We start from the raw sequence: 14,790 nt of genomic DNA, 5'->3' as shown, positions 1-14,790 counted from the left end.
TCTTAAGTAGGTCCATAATAAAGGAAAATGTTTCCAAGCATATTTAAGATCTAGTTCATTTATTATCTAAACAAACCTATAACATCAAACACATGGAATTCAAAGAATTGACACTTAAATATGTGTGTGTTTGTGTACACACACATGTATATGTGTATGTATATATGTGTATAAATATAATATGTATGTGTATGTATATATGTGTATAAATATAATGTGTGTGTGTGAGATGCAAATTCTTGTAATCATCTATGTTATTATATATGCAAACATATAAATTGTTGGCATAATTATTGCAACACATTCCCATACAAATACTTTTTTAAAACTAAAAATTAAAATTGATATATTCATATATAATAAATTTTAAATTTTAAATAAAAGAAAACAAAATAATCTTTTTAAATAAACAAAATACTTAAGCATTATGTATAGTTGTGACTTGTCACCGAACTTGAATGATAGAATGCACCACCCACTACCAATGACAAATTTGTCAAACCGTAGTAACTGCAGTACTTGAACACTACTTTTGTATGTTATTTATAAGATTCAATTTGTCTTTTTAAGCTCTATAGATTTATCATCTATATACATCCTATTTAGATGTAGAATTGTTGTCAACACAATTATTATACCTCTCTTTCATACTAATACTATTTTTTCACTAAAATTACAATTGAAATACCTATATTTATAAAATAAATAAACTAATTATAAAGTAAAATAGTATATTTTTTTAAATAAACAAAATTTCTCCACCCATTTTTATTAATTGATTTATATAAGATACTATTATTTGTATTTCCCCTAGAACGGAATACTTTTCAGTCAAGGGTGGAATCAAAGCTTATTTATATCTTGATGTTCTGTGCCACTTTCTGCCAGGCAGGTCGGGCAGAGATTCTTTCCCACCATGCATTGACATGGGGCCTGCTGGTTATGAGCTCCCCCTTTCCTGCAACGTGCACAAAGTAGTGAATATATGGCAGGTAGTGAAGATCTGCCAGGCTGAAGAAATCCCCTGCCACGTAGTTGTGTTTAGCCAGCCTTTCTTCATACAATCCAACACACTGCTAAGCTTCTCCACATTGCTCTTCACTATCTTCTCATCTGTCTTTCCTCCTTTCAATGGAAGTATGACAGTCTGGAACACAACTGCACTGCTGGGTGCACTGAACTGATGGGCCTCCACCTCACACCACACATCCACAATGGCCTGCTCTGTCACTCTACCTCCTAACAGCTCTGTGCCTTTTCCTTGCTGCTTCTTGCTCAGATATCTTGTGATTGCTCTTGACTCTGTTCATATAATTTGGCATTAAATGACAATGTAAAGAATAGCACTGTGGAAACCTAAAAAATTGTCATAAATTGTACTTAAAATCTCTGTACAAACATAGAAATGGAAACCCTGAATTTGGCTTGAATTTGATAGCCGGATGGCTTTACTTATTATAATAAGTTAAGATCTGAAGGGCAACTTAGAATGGATCACTTTTAAGAAAAAGAATTCTTGACAGATAATAAAAACAGTAAATGTTTACCCTGATAATTGTTTAATTGAATTGGGTCACAGTTGAGGAGGAGATCTCATGCTAAATGTCCTCTTTCAGATAGAGAATATTGATTAAATTAAAGCCTCTTTCAGATGAAAACGATTGATTTTAATGGAAGAGTTTTATAGTAGGGAAGTAGTTGAAATTAGGAGAGAGGTTCAAGCAGTTGAACATTCTAATTTTGTGCTTCTTAAAATCTTGTATGACAATTTTAAATTACTTTCAAAAAAATTTAAAGCAGTTTACTTGACAAGTCCCCTATTTTTAACTAAGATTCCTGGTCCACATCATCAAATATTTGTTCAATGGAATTGGGTCACCAGTTGAGAAGGAAATACTATTCTAAACGCCTAATTTTACACCCAAGCAACATTAAATTCTCTTTGGGATGAAGAAGATTGATTTTAATGGAAGACATTTACAGTGTGGAAGTAGTTGAAACAAGGGGAGAAGATCTAGTAGTTGAACACCTTAATTTTGGCCTCACAAAATCTTACATGACAATTTCAAATTACTCTCAATTTTTTGCAGCAGCTTATTTGACGAGTTCCCTGCTTATAACTAAGGTTTTAGGTCCACGTCATCAAATATTTGTTCAATTGAATTGGGTCAACAGTTGAGGAGGAGATACTATGCTAAACACCTAATTTTACATCCAAGCAACGTCAAAGACTCTTTCAGATGAAGAAGATTGACCCTAATGGAAGAGTTTTATAGTGTAGAAGCAGTTGAAACTAAGGGAGAGGATCTAGTTGTTGAACACTCTGATTTTACACCTCACAAAATTCTGTGACAAATTCGAAGCACTCTCAATTTTTTACAGCAGCTTACTTGATATGTCCCCTGCTAATAACTAAGATCTCAGATCCACGTCATCAATATGATGCCACATCGGCATGTTTTTTTTGAGATATCCAAAAAGACCCAAAAAAAGTTACCAGTACTCAAAATCAATACTAACAACTTTAAAATCACAACTATTAATATTATATTAATAAAAATATAAATCATTAATAATTAAATTAACAAATACAATCACAAAATACTTAACTACAAGATCTTTTCCCTAAATAAAACTACTGGACTACAAATTAAACCGGAATAACAGATACTTGAATTGTAATTAAGAGTCTATTACCCCTTATCAGAAAAAGTGTCCATAGCTCAGAGACAGAGATCTTACAAGTACAATTTTAGTATTAAAATTATCATTAAACCAAATGGGTATACTCCAAGAAAATCACTGAAAACCAGAAAGAAATGAAGAAATCAGAACTGCAAAAATCCATACCAAATAGGGTTAAGTCTCCATCCTGAAGTGCAGGTATCTGTCCAAAGGGCTGCACAGATCAAAAGAACAAATAAAACTAGTGCCAAAAAATATGTCATCCTCGCATAATTTTTGAAGATTCATAGGCCTTATACTAAATGCTATATGAATCACATATAAACCTTTGAGGAAAAAACAATTTACATTGAGACCCAAATGAGGTTTCTGTTTGTGGGCACCGGCCATGAGATTAACAGGGATGAGCTCATATTCAACCTCCTTTTCATGGCAGCATGCCAAAACCCTAGCTGTGCAGGTAGAAAGAGGCAGACCATAGATCTTCACCATCTTGTATCCAAAGTTGAATATCTCTGCGCTTCTCCAACCATATGATATAGATAATTTTAGCACTGAACAGGTCACCCAGTCCATCGGCGCTTACCATGGGTATAGCTAGTTGATATAGTTTTTTAAGTTTTTTTTTTTTTTTCATAGTTGAAAAACAGGGTAGGAGCACTTAAACATGAAAGTTGTGATATTTATTTAATATCTACACAATTCAATTATAGTGAATAAGATTCTTTCCATGAAAAAATAATTTTCATGCTGAGCAGGTAAGCCAGTCCATCCACACTTATCATGGTTTTGATTATTTAATATAGATTTTGTTTTTAATTTTGGAAACAGGGAAAATGAGAGTAGTTGAAACATTAAAGATGTGATATTTCAACTTCTGTCAATGGAGATGTGTTTAGATATAGGGGTGCACATTTGTTTGGGAAGTCTTTCATAAATTAAATATACGATTCTCATTCTGAAATGGAGTTTATTTAGCTACAATTAAAGTTATTAAATCATGAGTTGAAGAATGGAGATGTCATGAGTTTGGCTTCTGAAATTAGAGCAATAAACAAGATGATGTTGTTGGTAGGAAAGTTGATATCTATCTAGATCCTTCATATATGCATTTCTTCTAGTACATTCCACTTATTTAGAGTCTTTTCAAGGAAGTAACCAATTGAAGACTAATCACTTTTGACCAATTGGTTGCAAAGTTCACAGAAAGTGAAAAAGCTTTTGGAAGAAAAATTGATAACATTGGTGAAAATGTTTCTTTTGCTCATCAAAATGACAAACCTCCAACTAAGAGCTCTTCCAAGGGTAGTCACAGTGATAGAGGAAAAAGGAGAGGTCAATGGAAAAACATAGGAAGAGGAGGTTCACATGGGAAAAGTCATTCCCAATACGGCAATCAAAATGATAGGCAACATTTGTATTGTAAAAGATCTGGTTGAAAAGGTAGTCATGAAGCACATGAATGCAAACTCTCATGGGATAAGATAGAAAAAAAAAATTAAACAAAAAAGATAAAACAAAAACACATTATGATGATAAAACTTTGGAGTAGCCCAATTTGCTTGTGGAAGCGATAATGATCAATATGTGCTTTCTATTTCAGATTTTGTCAATTATAATTCATTTAATTATTCATGGTATGATTCTTGAGTTTGAGGTACTGGATCCACACAACATATGACCTTTTGATGTGATGATTTTGAAGATATTCATGAAGGTGTTTGTGGAACAATCTACATGGCAGATGAATCAAGCATCAAGCTTGTTGGAAAAGGAACCATTCGACTAAAACTACTTCGTCTTCCAGATTTTATACTTCATGATGTATTGAATCTTCCTCAATTGCAAGTAATTTGCTAGTATTGATCCGACAATAAGGGCACTCTATTTTGTTAGAAAAAAAAAAAACTAATAATCGAATTGTATTTATTGGTTGTGAAGATGGCAAATTATTAAAGCTCCTTGGCACTTCAGCCCTTTCTAGGATTTTTGCATATCTTACTAAATAAGGTAATTTATCTCCTAGTCTCTTATGGCATGTGAGATTTGGGCATAGCAATTATGATAGCATTTGTATCGTGCATAAGAATGGTGTTGTAGGTTTGTTCATTTTACCTAAGACAATTGAAAAATGTGAAGCTTGTATTCTTGCAAAAATGCATAGAGACTCTTTCCCTCACTCGACTTGATGAGCACATAGAAAATTGCAACTCATAAAATCTAGTCTTTCGTGATCATGCCAAACATATCTACACCGGGTTTCATTTGATTTGGCATCATGTGCAAGATGGTAGTGCACAACTCAAATAGTATCCTAGCGTAGATCAACCTGTAGAAATTTTTACCAAAGCACTTGGTAGAGAAAAGTTTGAGTAATTCAAAGGAATGCTTGGTTTAACCTCTTCAATTAAGGGGGGATGTTAATATATTAATCACCGAGGTTAAGTTTCTATTTTTGTAGTTTTAATTTAGTTTTTGTTTTGGTAGTTTGTGTGAAGTTCAACAAGGATGGATTTAACTATCCAATATAAAAAATATCTTTTATATTGGATTTAACTATCCACTATAAGGTATGTTCAAATATTAAGAACTTCCTTAGGATTGTCAAGGAAAAAGTCTCTTCCTCTTCCACTACTAAGATTGGAGTCTCCATGTTGTAGCTACAAGTGGCAACTGCTTGGAAGATAGACTTTGATGACATTTCTTCTCCTTTCAAAGGTGGTATTTAACCTCATAGTAAACACATTGTTTGGACTCTCTTACATCCAACTTGGTGCAAGTTAAAATTTTATGGTGCAGCTAAAGGGAATCCATGACCTTTGGAGGGGTGGTGGAATTCTAAGAGATGATAAAGATAATTTGTTTATAGCATTTGTAATCAATTTGGGTACCCAAACTAATCAAAGATGTCTTATGACGCATTGCCATACACATCATGAGTTGGTCAACAAGTGTCATTCCCTCTTACAACTCTTTTATATGTCCTATATATTTTTACATTTCCAATGTGGGGGCCCAACTTCTAGAGGCCATAACTTTTGATCTAGGATATTGTTTGGGGCCCTTTTTTTCCCTAAATTGTAGTGCTCAAAAAAATCCACACAATAGATATCTATATACCAATGTTGAACAACTTAATTTTTTTATTTTTCCCAAAAGTAAAGTCATTTTATCAAAATTTATTTGTTTATGTTTCATTCTCTAAAGCAACATTCTTTATATGCTTAGAATTAGGGAAAAAGTTCAAACACCTTCCTTGACTCTAAATTGGAGGGTGGATGAAAATAAATATGAGCAAGGAGGATTTTATTGTTGTGAAGGTGCAAGGGAATTGCTAGAGTAGGGTAATGTGTATGGTCACTGAGCTTTTATGGTATGCATACATGCTCACAATGTTTCCTATCTCCATCTAATTAACCACTATGGTGAATAACATTGTGCTATAGATGTTATAGCACAATAAGCCTTTCTATTATGCTAGTAGTATATTTGGTTGATAGATTATTACTATAATATGCTATCAAGAATAAAATGTGATTTGGTGGTGGTGTCTTGCATTAATGATATCTCGAGATTACATGTATTATAAAGCATGGCATACTAAGCATGCAATTGATAATATATTCCATTGTAATATTTAGCTAATAGGCCCGTAATGCAAGCATTCATAGCTATTATTAGGATTATCTTGTGCACTAGATTTTTTCTCATTGCCTAATTTTTAAATTTGTTACCATGTTTAAAAGTTTGAACCACTTTATTTAATACCTTCGCCGCTTGTTATGATCAACATTGCATTTCTCTCGACTCACATTAGAGAAATGACCCAATTGCTATAGATTGAACCCTATATTTTTGTATTACTCTCACGCCTTAAAAATTTGTGTAAGTTCTATCATGTACTCCAAATTTTTAATTTGTGTGAAAAATATAGAGGTTTGTTAAATTTATAATTAGATATATGAGTATTAGGAGGCATCGAAGTATAATTTTTCAATATCACGTGTTTACAAAGAATATATGTCATATTTAGGCTCTTTGTAGTTATCATAAAGTTATGTTTTTGTTAAACCTTTCATGGACTAACTCGGAGCCAAACCTAGGACCTCCATTTGCTACTAAGGTGCTCTATTACTAAGTTACTATCCCTCTTAGTGGCCGGTCCATCTTTGGTTTAGGTGTGGCTCATTTTACAACACTCACTTTGAGTCGCACTATAAGTAGTTAGGGATCCTATCTTGCCCTAGCTCTACTTTCCTAAGCTTTGATACCATGTTAAAATTTCCATGTATGTTGTTAGAGTCAAACCTAGGGCCTCCCATTTACTACTAGGGTGCTCTACCACCGAGCTACCGGTCTCGGTGATTAGTACATCTTAGGTACAACTTTGGCACATTTTTCAACATTTTATATATATAATATAATTGTAATTGCTTTGCTCAAATTAGTTTCAATTCCATGTGTTTGATGTTATAGGTTTGTTTTGACACGAAAGTGAGTGGAGTCTACATGTACCTTATAACATTTTCCTCTATTATGGTGTTTTTAAGAAGGCATCATCATCTAAAAGTATTTTTTAGATTATGAAGATTGATCTTGATGGGCGATTATATCAATTAAGTTGTGTATTGGGAGCAATTTCAAGGGACCAGGGAAGGCATGTGGAAAATTATGGTGGAGAGATGGATGAACCCAAAACAAGAAAAAAGAATGTTTATTGGGTACCTGGAAAATTTCGACAAGCAGACAATGGAGGTTAGGGGAGTTGACCCTGGTCCCTCAGTCAAGATCGAGCTGAAAATGATATTTTTCTATCTTCAATTTCTAATACCTCTTGCAAAGGGACTTTAGGAGAATGATGGGATAATTGTTTGTCTCTAGTCATGAGAAGTATGATCCTTCACAAATACAAGGCTTCTTGTTAAAGAATAGTTTTTACTCTTAACTAGTAGCTTCACCCAAAAAAATATGATGAATTACCAAGGAGCAACTTCCAAGTACTTAAAATGAATTTTTTTCATCTTCAATTACTATTACCTCTTGCCAAGGGACTTTAGAAGCATGGCGAGATAATTGTTTGTCCCTAGTCAAGAGGAGAAGTATGATCCTTCACAAATAGAGGGTTGCTTGTTAAAGAATAGTTTTGACTCTTAACTAGTGGCTTCACCCAAAACAATATGATGGATTACCAAGGAGCGATTTCAAGTACTCAAAATGGATATTTTTCATCTTCAATTACTAATACCTCTTGCCAAGGGACTTTAAAAGCATGACGAGATAATTGTCTGTCTCTAGTCAAAAGGAGAAGTATGATCCTTCACAAATAGTTTTGACTCTTAACTAGTAGCTTCACCCAAAACAATGTGATGAATTACCAAGGAGCAATTTCAAGTACTTAAAAAAGTATTTTTTTTCTATCTTCAATTACTAATACCTCTTGCCAAGGGACTTAGGAGCATGACAAATAATTGTTTGTCTCTAGTCACGAAAAGTATAATCCTTCACAAATACAAGGTTTCTTGTTAAAGAATGGGTTTTACTCGAAACTAATAGCTTCACTCGAAACAATATGATGAATTACCAATTTTCTTTGAGTTTATCTTTACGATAAATACTATGTTGAGGCCCAATTAGATAGGGAATAAAAACTTAGTAAATGTTAACATCTTGAAGCTTTACAATTTATAATTATAGATCAACATGTTTAATGAATTTTTATTTTAAATGTAAGCAATAATCATACAATTAATCTATACCATTTTCTTCCTTAGGTGAGATCAACAACTTGTTATGCAACTTTTTTTAGGTAAACATTTTGCAAGAAATTAGTAAGCGCTTGTACATGCATAGTTGTGACATGTCACCAAACTTTAATAATGGGATGCACCTACTTATTACTTAATGGTTAACTATCAAACAACAATCCATCAACGTCACTTTTGTTTGTTAATTATAAGACTTCATGTGTCTTTTTGGCTCTGCGAATTTATTATTTGTATCCTCTATACTGCTAGCATTTTAAACCAAAATTTAAGATTTTTATGCATTGCCCTCTTAGATAAAGAAACACCTTGTTATGCAACTTTTTTTAGGTAAACATTTTGCAAGAAATTAGTAACGCTTGGACATGCATAGTTGTGACATGTCACCAAACTTTAATAATAGGATGCACCTACTTATTACTTAATGGTTAACTACCAAACAACACTCTATCAACGTCACTTTTGTATCTTAATTATAAGACTTCATGTGTCTTTTCTGGCTCTACGAAATTATTATCTGTATCCTCTATACTGCTAGCATTTTAAACCAAAACTTAAGATTTTTATGCATTGCCCTCTTAGATAAAGAAACCCTTATAATCATCTACAGTAGCATATTATTACATCTCCTCTTCATACAAATATTGTTTCTTAATTAAAAAAATAGGAATTTATATATCTGTATGATGTGGAGCGATGTTGTATTCTTGGGTGGCCAAGGATTATTTGTGAATCTAATTTTCAAGTGGTGGTGACTGTTAAACGAGCACTAGCTTGACGATATCAATTGACACTTAGCTTTGGTTATTAGACAGATTTTCAGGTTGTGTGACTCAATGGAATCTATACTTTTCTTCGCATTCCTCGAGAGTTGAATAAAGTTGCTGATTGTTTGGCCAAATGGACTTTTGATCACATGCAAGGTTGAAATATAGTGGATAGGGGGCAATTACCTTTGGAATTGTCTCACACGTTGGTTCAGTTAGTGGATAATGACAAGGTTTTGTAATGCTCTTTTTTCTGCTGGGTGGTTGGCCTTTCTTGCTTTGTACTTATCTTTGTTTTGAATAAATTTTTATCCCTCTTTTAGTCTAAAATAATTCTTTTTAAATTAAAAAGAAAAAAAAAACTCAAAACAGTAGTTGGCATGATGATGGATCACTAAATGTGATATGAAACATTGATTGAAAAACATACACAATTTCAAACTAAAAGCATTTACATCTACTTCATGGTCTGTAGAAGCTCATGTCAAGCCCCTCTTCCTAATGATAGATCACTCAATGCAAATCAAATCTTCGTTTACAAAACACACAGTTTAAACCAAAAACTTGATCTGAAACATTGATTGAAAAACATACTCAATTTCAAACCAAAAGCTTGCAATTACATCTACTTCATGGTCTATGGAAGCTCAAATCAGGTTCCGATTCCTAATGATAGATCACTGAATGCAAACCAAATCTTCATATACAAAACACACAGCTTAAACCAAAAACTTGATCTGAAATATTGATTGGAAAAAATTCACAATTTCAACCAAAAATTTGCAATTACATCTACTTCATGGTTTGTGGAAGCTCATGTCGGTTCCTCTTCCTAATAATAATCACTGAATGTAATCCAAATCTTCATTTACAAAACACACAATTTAAACCAAAAACTTAAATTTTAATCTAACTCGATTATATTTCTCCACAAATTTTTAAAGAAACATGATATCATACTAGTTTTTATTTGCGCAGAACATGATATCCTCCTGCTATTAAGAGATATCAGCATTTCAAACCTCGGTGAAAGGGTCAAAAGGTATTTATCTCTTCATGTTTTGTGAGACCTTTTGCCAGGCAGGTCGGGTAGAGATGCGTTCCCACCAAGCACTGACATGGGGTCTGCTAGTTATGAGTTCTCCCTTTCTTGCAGCGTGCACTAAGTAGTGAGTATATGGCAGATGGTGAAGGTCTGCCAGGCTGAAGAAATCCCCTGCCAAGTAGTTGTGTTTAGCCAGCCTCTCTTCATACACATCCAACACTTTGCTCAGCTTCTCCAAGTTAATCTTCACTACCTCCTCGTCTGTCTTTCCTCCTTTCGCTGGAATTATGACAATCTGCTGCACAACAGCACTGCAGGGGGGATTGTATTGCTGTGCCTCCACCTCACACCACACGTCCACCATGGCTTGCTCTGCTACTGTACCTCCTAAGAGATCAGTGCCCTGCTGCTGCTTGCTCAAATACCTTGTGATTGCCCTGGACTCTGTTCCATGAAAAATGATTGACAGATAAAGTTACAATCAGATTTAGGCTCTGATGAAATTTCTAAATTGTAGAAGTAATTTTAAGAAGCACAAAATTTATTATAAGATTTGAATCGATAAAATTTTAGCCATTTTGATCAAATTGATAATTTCAAAATATAAAAAGGACTTAGGACAAGATTTCAGGGGAACAGGAGGTCTTTTGAAAAAAATAAAATTATGCTATAGAATTATTTGGAATCTTCGGCTCTTATTTTTTAGGATTGCATATTTCAGTGAATGAAAATTGGGGTGGGGCTAGAAATTACCCCAGCTTAAGAATTTTTATGTCACTTGTCAATTAGCTAATAATTTAAATTCCAATGAAAAAAAAAAATGATATTTATTTATCAATTTTTTTACTAAAACCATTCTTCACTAAACTTCCTAAAAAATTTCAACAGAACCTGAAATTTTTTAGTTAACCCTCCATAAAACCTTACCCTTAAAAAAGGCACTACTGAAGTTAATGCGTTAAGAATTTTTTTCTCTGTAAAATGTTCCTATAAATTTCATATAACCCCCTTACAAACTTGGGAATGCCTCTTTATGTGAGCACCAAGTTACAGCCTCTGGCACAGATTATAAAAGCAGAGGATAAGCACCAAGTTACAGCCTCTGGCACAGATTATAAAAGCAGAGAATGCTTATCCTGATACTTGTTCAATTGAATTGCGTCATCAGTTGAATATACTATTAGCATGAATTGTTTTTTGATTGATATATCACACAGTCAAATCTTCTGTCTGCAAAGAAATATCATTCTTAACTCCCAACAATAAACCCAAGCAGCATTAAAGCCTCTTTCATATAAAGAAGATTGACCCTAGTGGAAGAGCTTTACTCTGAAGCAGCAACTGAAACTAAATCAAACTGTGAGCAGAGTACGAGTTAAAACTCGAGAAAAGGGTGATGCTTGAATTGTAATGAAGAGTTTGCCCTTTTAAAAAAACCCTAATCACAAAACTGAGCCAGAGATCTCACAAATTCAATAGGAGGTCCTACATTTTACTCCTCAACTTCATTTAGCCAAATGGGTATTCCAAGAAAATCAGTGCCAACCAGAAAGAAATCAACACTGCAAACATCATTACCGAATAGGGTTAAGTCTCCATCTTGAAGTGCAGGTATCTGTCCAAAGGGCTGCACGGATCAAAAGAACAAAAACACCAGTGTTACACGAAAATGTCAAATCTCTACGTAATTTTTTAAGATTCGTACGCCTTACACGAAATGCTTTTGGAATCACATATAATCCTTTGGGTTAAAAGCAACTTACATTGAGATCAAGATGAGGTTTTTGTTTGTGAGCGCCTGCCATGAGATTAACGGGGATAACCTCATACTCGACCTCCTTTTCATGGCAGCATGCCAACACTCTGGTTGTGCAAGTCGAGAAAGGCAGACCATGGATCTTCACCATTTTGCATCCAAGTTGAAGATTGCTATACTTCTCCAATCACTTTATATAGATATTTGAAAACTTAATAAAAATAAAAAATCCTCCTCAGTGGACCTTTAGTTTCATCACGTAGGTAGGAAACTCGTGCCCCGCGTGGTAATGGTTGGTAAAATGTTAGGCAAGGACATGTGCATACACAATTGGGTATTACAATGCAGTTTATTTTGGATTTTGAATCCTTTTTACATATTTAAATATGCAACTCTTGGATAGTTTGAGGTCCTTAGTTTGAATACACAATTGGGTATTACAATGCAATTTATTTTGGATTTTGAATCTTTTTTACATCTTTAAATATGCAACTCTTGGATAGTTTGAGGTCTTTAGTTTGACCAATCAATTACTTGATTAGTCATATAATTTGTTGTTATATTTGCTTCTCTATAAAAGTGTCTTATTGTGTATACTTCAATCAACTTTAAGCATATGTGTATCTGTTTTGTAAGTACATGTGTATCTATTGTGTCTGCATTGCAAATCTTCAAAATCACATTAAGTTGGTCCTCCTCGATATCAATGTGATTGAAACTTTTCATTTACATAGTGTTTGAGCCCTTTCAGGAGTATCATGAATTTGACTTCATTGTTGGAGTCATCAAGTAGTTTAATAGCCCTAACCCAACATAAATTCCCCATATCATGTTTTATGATGAAGCCTTCTTTAAACGCCCTAAGGTTAACCTTGAGGCTCCATCAAAATTCAGCTTTAGTCTCCCTCGAAGGGGAAGAAATCATTTGGCCAACATTCACTTAGACACATCCAAGGCTTTGCCTCCACTGGAGGATGGGGGGATTTTGAGAAGTGGATAGAGGTTGAGGATATTATTGTCCCATGAAGAGATGTGCCATTTTTTCCTTATTCAAGCTCTTGTGTTTTCATGCTTGCAAATGACTACCTTAATTTTGTTTATTATGGTCTCAACAAAGGTGATGTTTTCTTTGAATATGCAAGTATTACTCTCCATTTAGAGATATCATATGATTATTGTTGGTGTTTCTAAACAAAGTCTCACAAATAGAGTTCCTCTCTATAATTTTGACCAACTTTGGAATGATCATGATATGTCATTTGATATGGGGTCTTGTCATCCCAATTTTTCGTAGAGTCTTGTCCAACATTCTTAGGTCATTTCACAATATAATAAGAGGTTGTCCACCATTTCTTTATTAGCTCTACACTGAGGGTAAAGATGTGATCCTAAAAAACCTAATTTTTGGAGCATATCTCCAATGAGAATCCAACTACAGAGAAACACCCATGCGAATAGGACTGCTTTGGACAAAACATTTGAACCCCAACATAAATCTTTTAGAGCTTATCAATAGTTGTAATTTCCCTATTCTATATCTCATTACTAGTCTTGATCATATATCTTCCTAACTTAGCTTAGCACTAGAGGAGCTCATCATCTTTTTCTATCAAGAACAAATTTCTTTGTTAGAGTTTCCTCGTTAGAATGTCACATGTCTTCTCAAGGAACATATTGAAATCTTTCTAAGAACCTTTCATTTTCCTATCCCTATTGGATGTAGTTTTATAATTGCTCACTTTGTCTCCATAAGTGATTATCATGTGTATATTCTCTTGCATGCCTAAGATTTCTACTATGGGTGCAAAACCATTCCATGAGTCATATCAGGATGGGGCAAACCTCCCACTATTGATCCTCCAAGCTAGATGTTCTATCATAATCAAGTGGCACTTCATCATGAAGTTCCACAATTGTGATCTATTGGGGGGGTTGGTTATTGTTAGTCTTTGTTTGGGATCATTGTTGTCCATATATTTTTCCTTGATAATCCTACTCCATTGTGTATTTAGATTTTCATACATCTTCCAGGTTGGTTTTCCACTAAAGCAAACTATTTTTGTATATCGCATATGGTTACTCCACCCAAATTTTTGTCATGCTTTACTTATCACATGCGATGAGTGGTATGTACTTTACTTCATTTGATCTTTCCCACATAAATTTGCATTGTATTATATTGAATTTTTTTCTGCCTTCAATGTCAAGCCAAGGCAAGACAACATGTATATTGGAATTTGTGATATGTAGGGGAATGAGATCCTAGCCTAGGAATGTAAATTAATATCTCAAATCTCCATTACATATCATCGGAACATGAATTAGCTTCATCTACAGTCCTAATAGGAGAGTTGATCAATTAGAATTTTGTTCCTTTGTTTGCAATGGAATTGAGATTGTGAATTGTGTGAATGAACTAGGTTAAATGATAGGAAAATGGTAACTTTCAACATAAACAATGAAATGTAAAATTGAAACCAACACACTAAGCCAAAACTAGAAATTGGACATGGAGAGGAACTTGTAGTTGAAATTTGGAGCCAATAGTGCTAGACACAATTGGAGGGTGTCCTAGTCTTGAAGGTGTCCAAACTAACAAAAAGGAGCAAAAATGTAGTCAAAAGGCCATGTAGGCCTATTTTCTAGAATTCTAGCCAAAAAGCATCAAACATAGTTGGAGGGCACCCTAGTCTTGGAGTTTTTGTCTATCCAAAATTTGGAACTATCTATCTTAGTTTTCCCTACACACCTTTAGCTCTTTCTATTGTCAAATCT

At 33.9% G+C, this 14,790-nt stretch overlaps 1 protein-coding gene and 1 pseudogene across 1 annotated transcript; both read right to left on the bottom strand.

The window, feature by feature from the left end:
* Nucleotides 1–507: 507 nt before the first annotated feature.
* LOC131079916 (glutathione S-transferase F13-like) lies at nucleotides 508–3,276 on the bottom strand (annotated as a pseudogene).
* Nucleotides 3,277–9,933: 6,657 nt separating this feature from the next.
* On the bottom strand, nucleotides 9,934–12,202 carry LOC131079917 (glutathione S-transferase F13). The gene is made up of 3 exons (XM_058017959.2): nucleotides 12,023–12,202; nucleotides 11,838–11,886; nucleotides 9,934–10,703 (listed from the first exon to the last, which is right to left on the bottom strand). The coding sequence occupies exons 1-3, from the start codon at nucleotides 12,164–12,166 to the stop codon at nucleotides 10,261–10,263; spliced, it is 636 nt and encodes a 211-aa protein (XP_057873942.1). The 5' UTR covers nucleotides 12,167–12,202; the 3' UTR covers nucleotides 9,934–10,260.
* Between the last annotated feature and the right edge of the window lie 2,588 nt (nucleotides 12,203–14,790).

This window comes from Cryptomeria japonica, chromosome 10 (genome assembly GCF_030272615.1).
Source record: "Cryptomeria japonica chromosome 10, Sugi_1.0, whole genome shotgun sequence".
In the NCBI taxonomy this organism is placed as follows: Eukaryota; Viridiplantae; Streptophyta; class Pinopsida; order Cupressales; family Cupressaceae; genus Cryptomeria; species Cryptomeria japonica.
This window is presented reverse-complemented; position numbering and strand designations above follow the sequence as displayed.

Excerpts from the sequence above, each read along its gene's own strand:
- LOC131079917 (XM_058017959.2), bottom strand. The coding sequence starts at position 12,166 with ATGGTGAAGATCCATGGTCTGCCTTTCTCGACTTGCACAACCAGAGTG. Across the intron at positions 11,887-12,022 it reads AACCTCATCTTGATCTCAAT|CCCTTTGGACAGATACCTGC; the intron begins GTAAGTTGCTTT and ends TGATCCGTGCAG. Across the intron at positions 10,704-11,837 it reads TGGAGACTTAACCCTATTCG|AGTCCAGGGCAATCACAAGG; the intron begins GTAATGATGTTT and ends TTCATGGAACAG.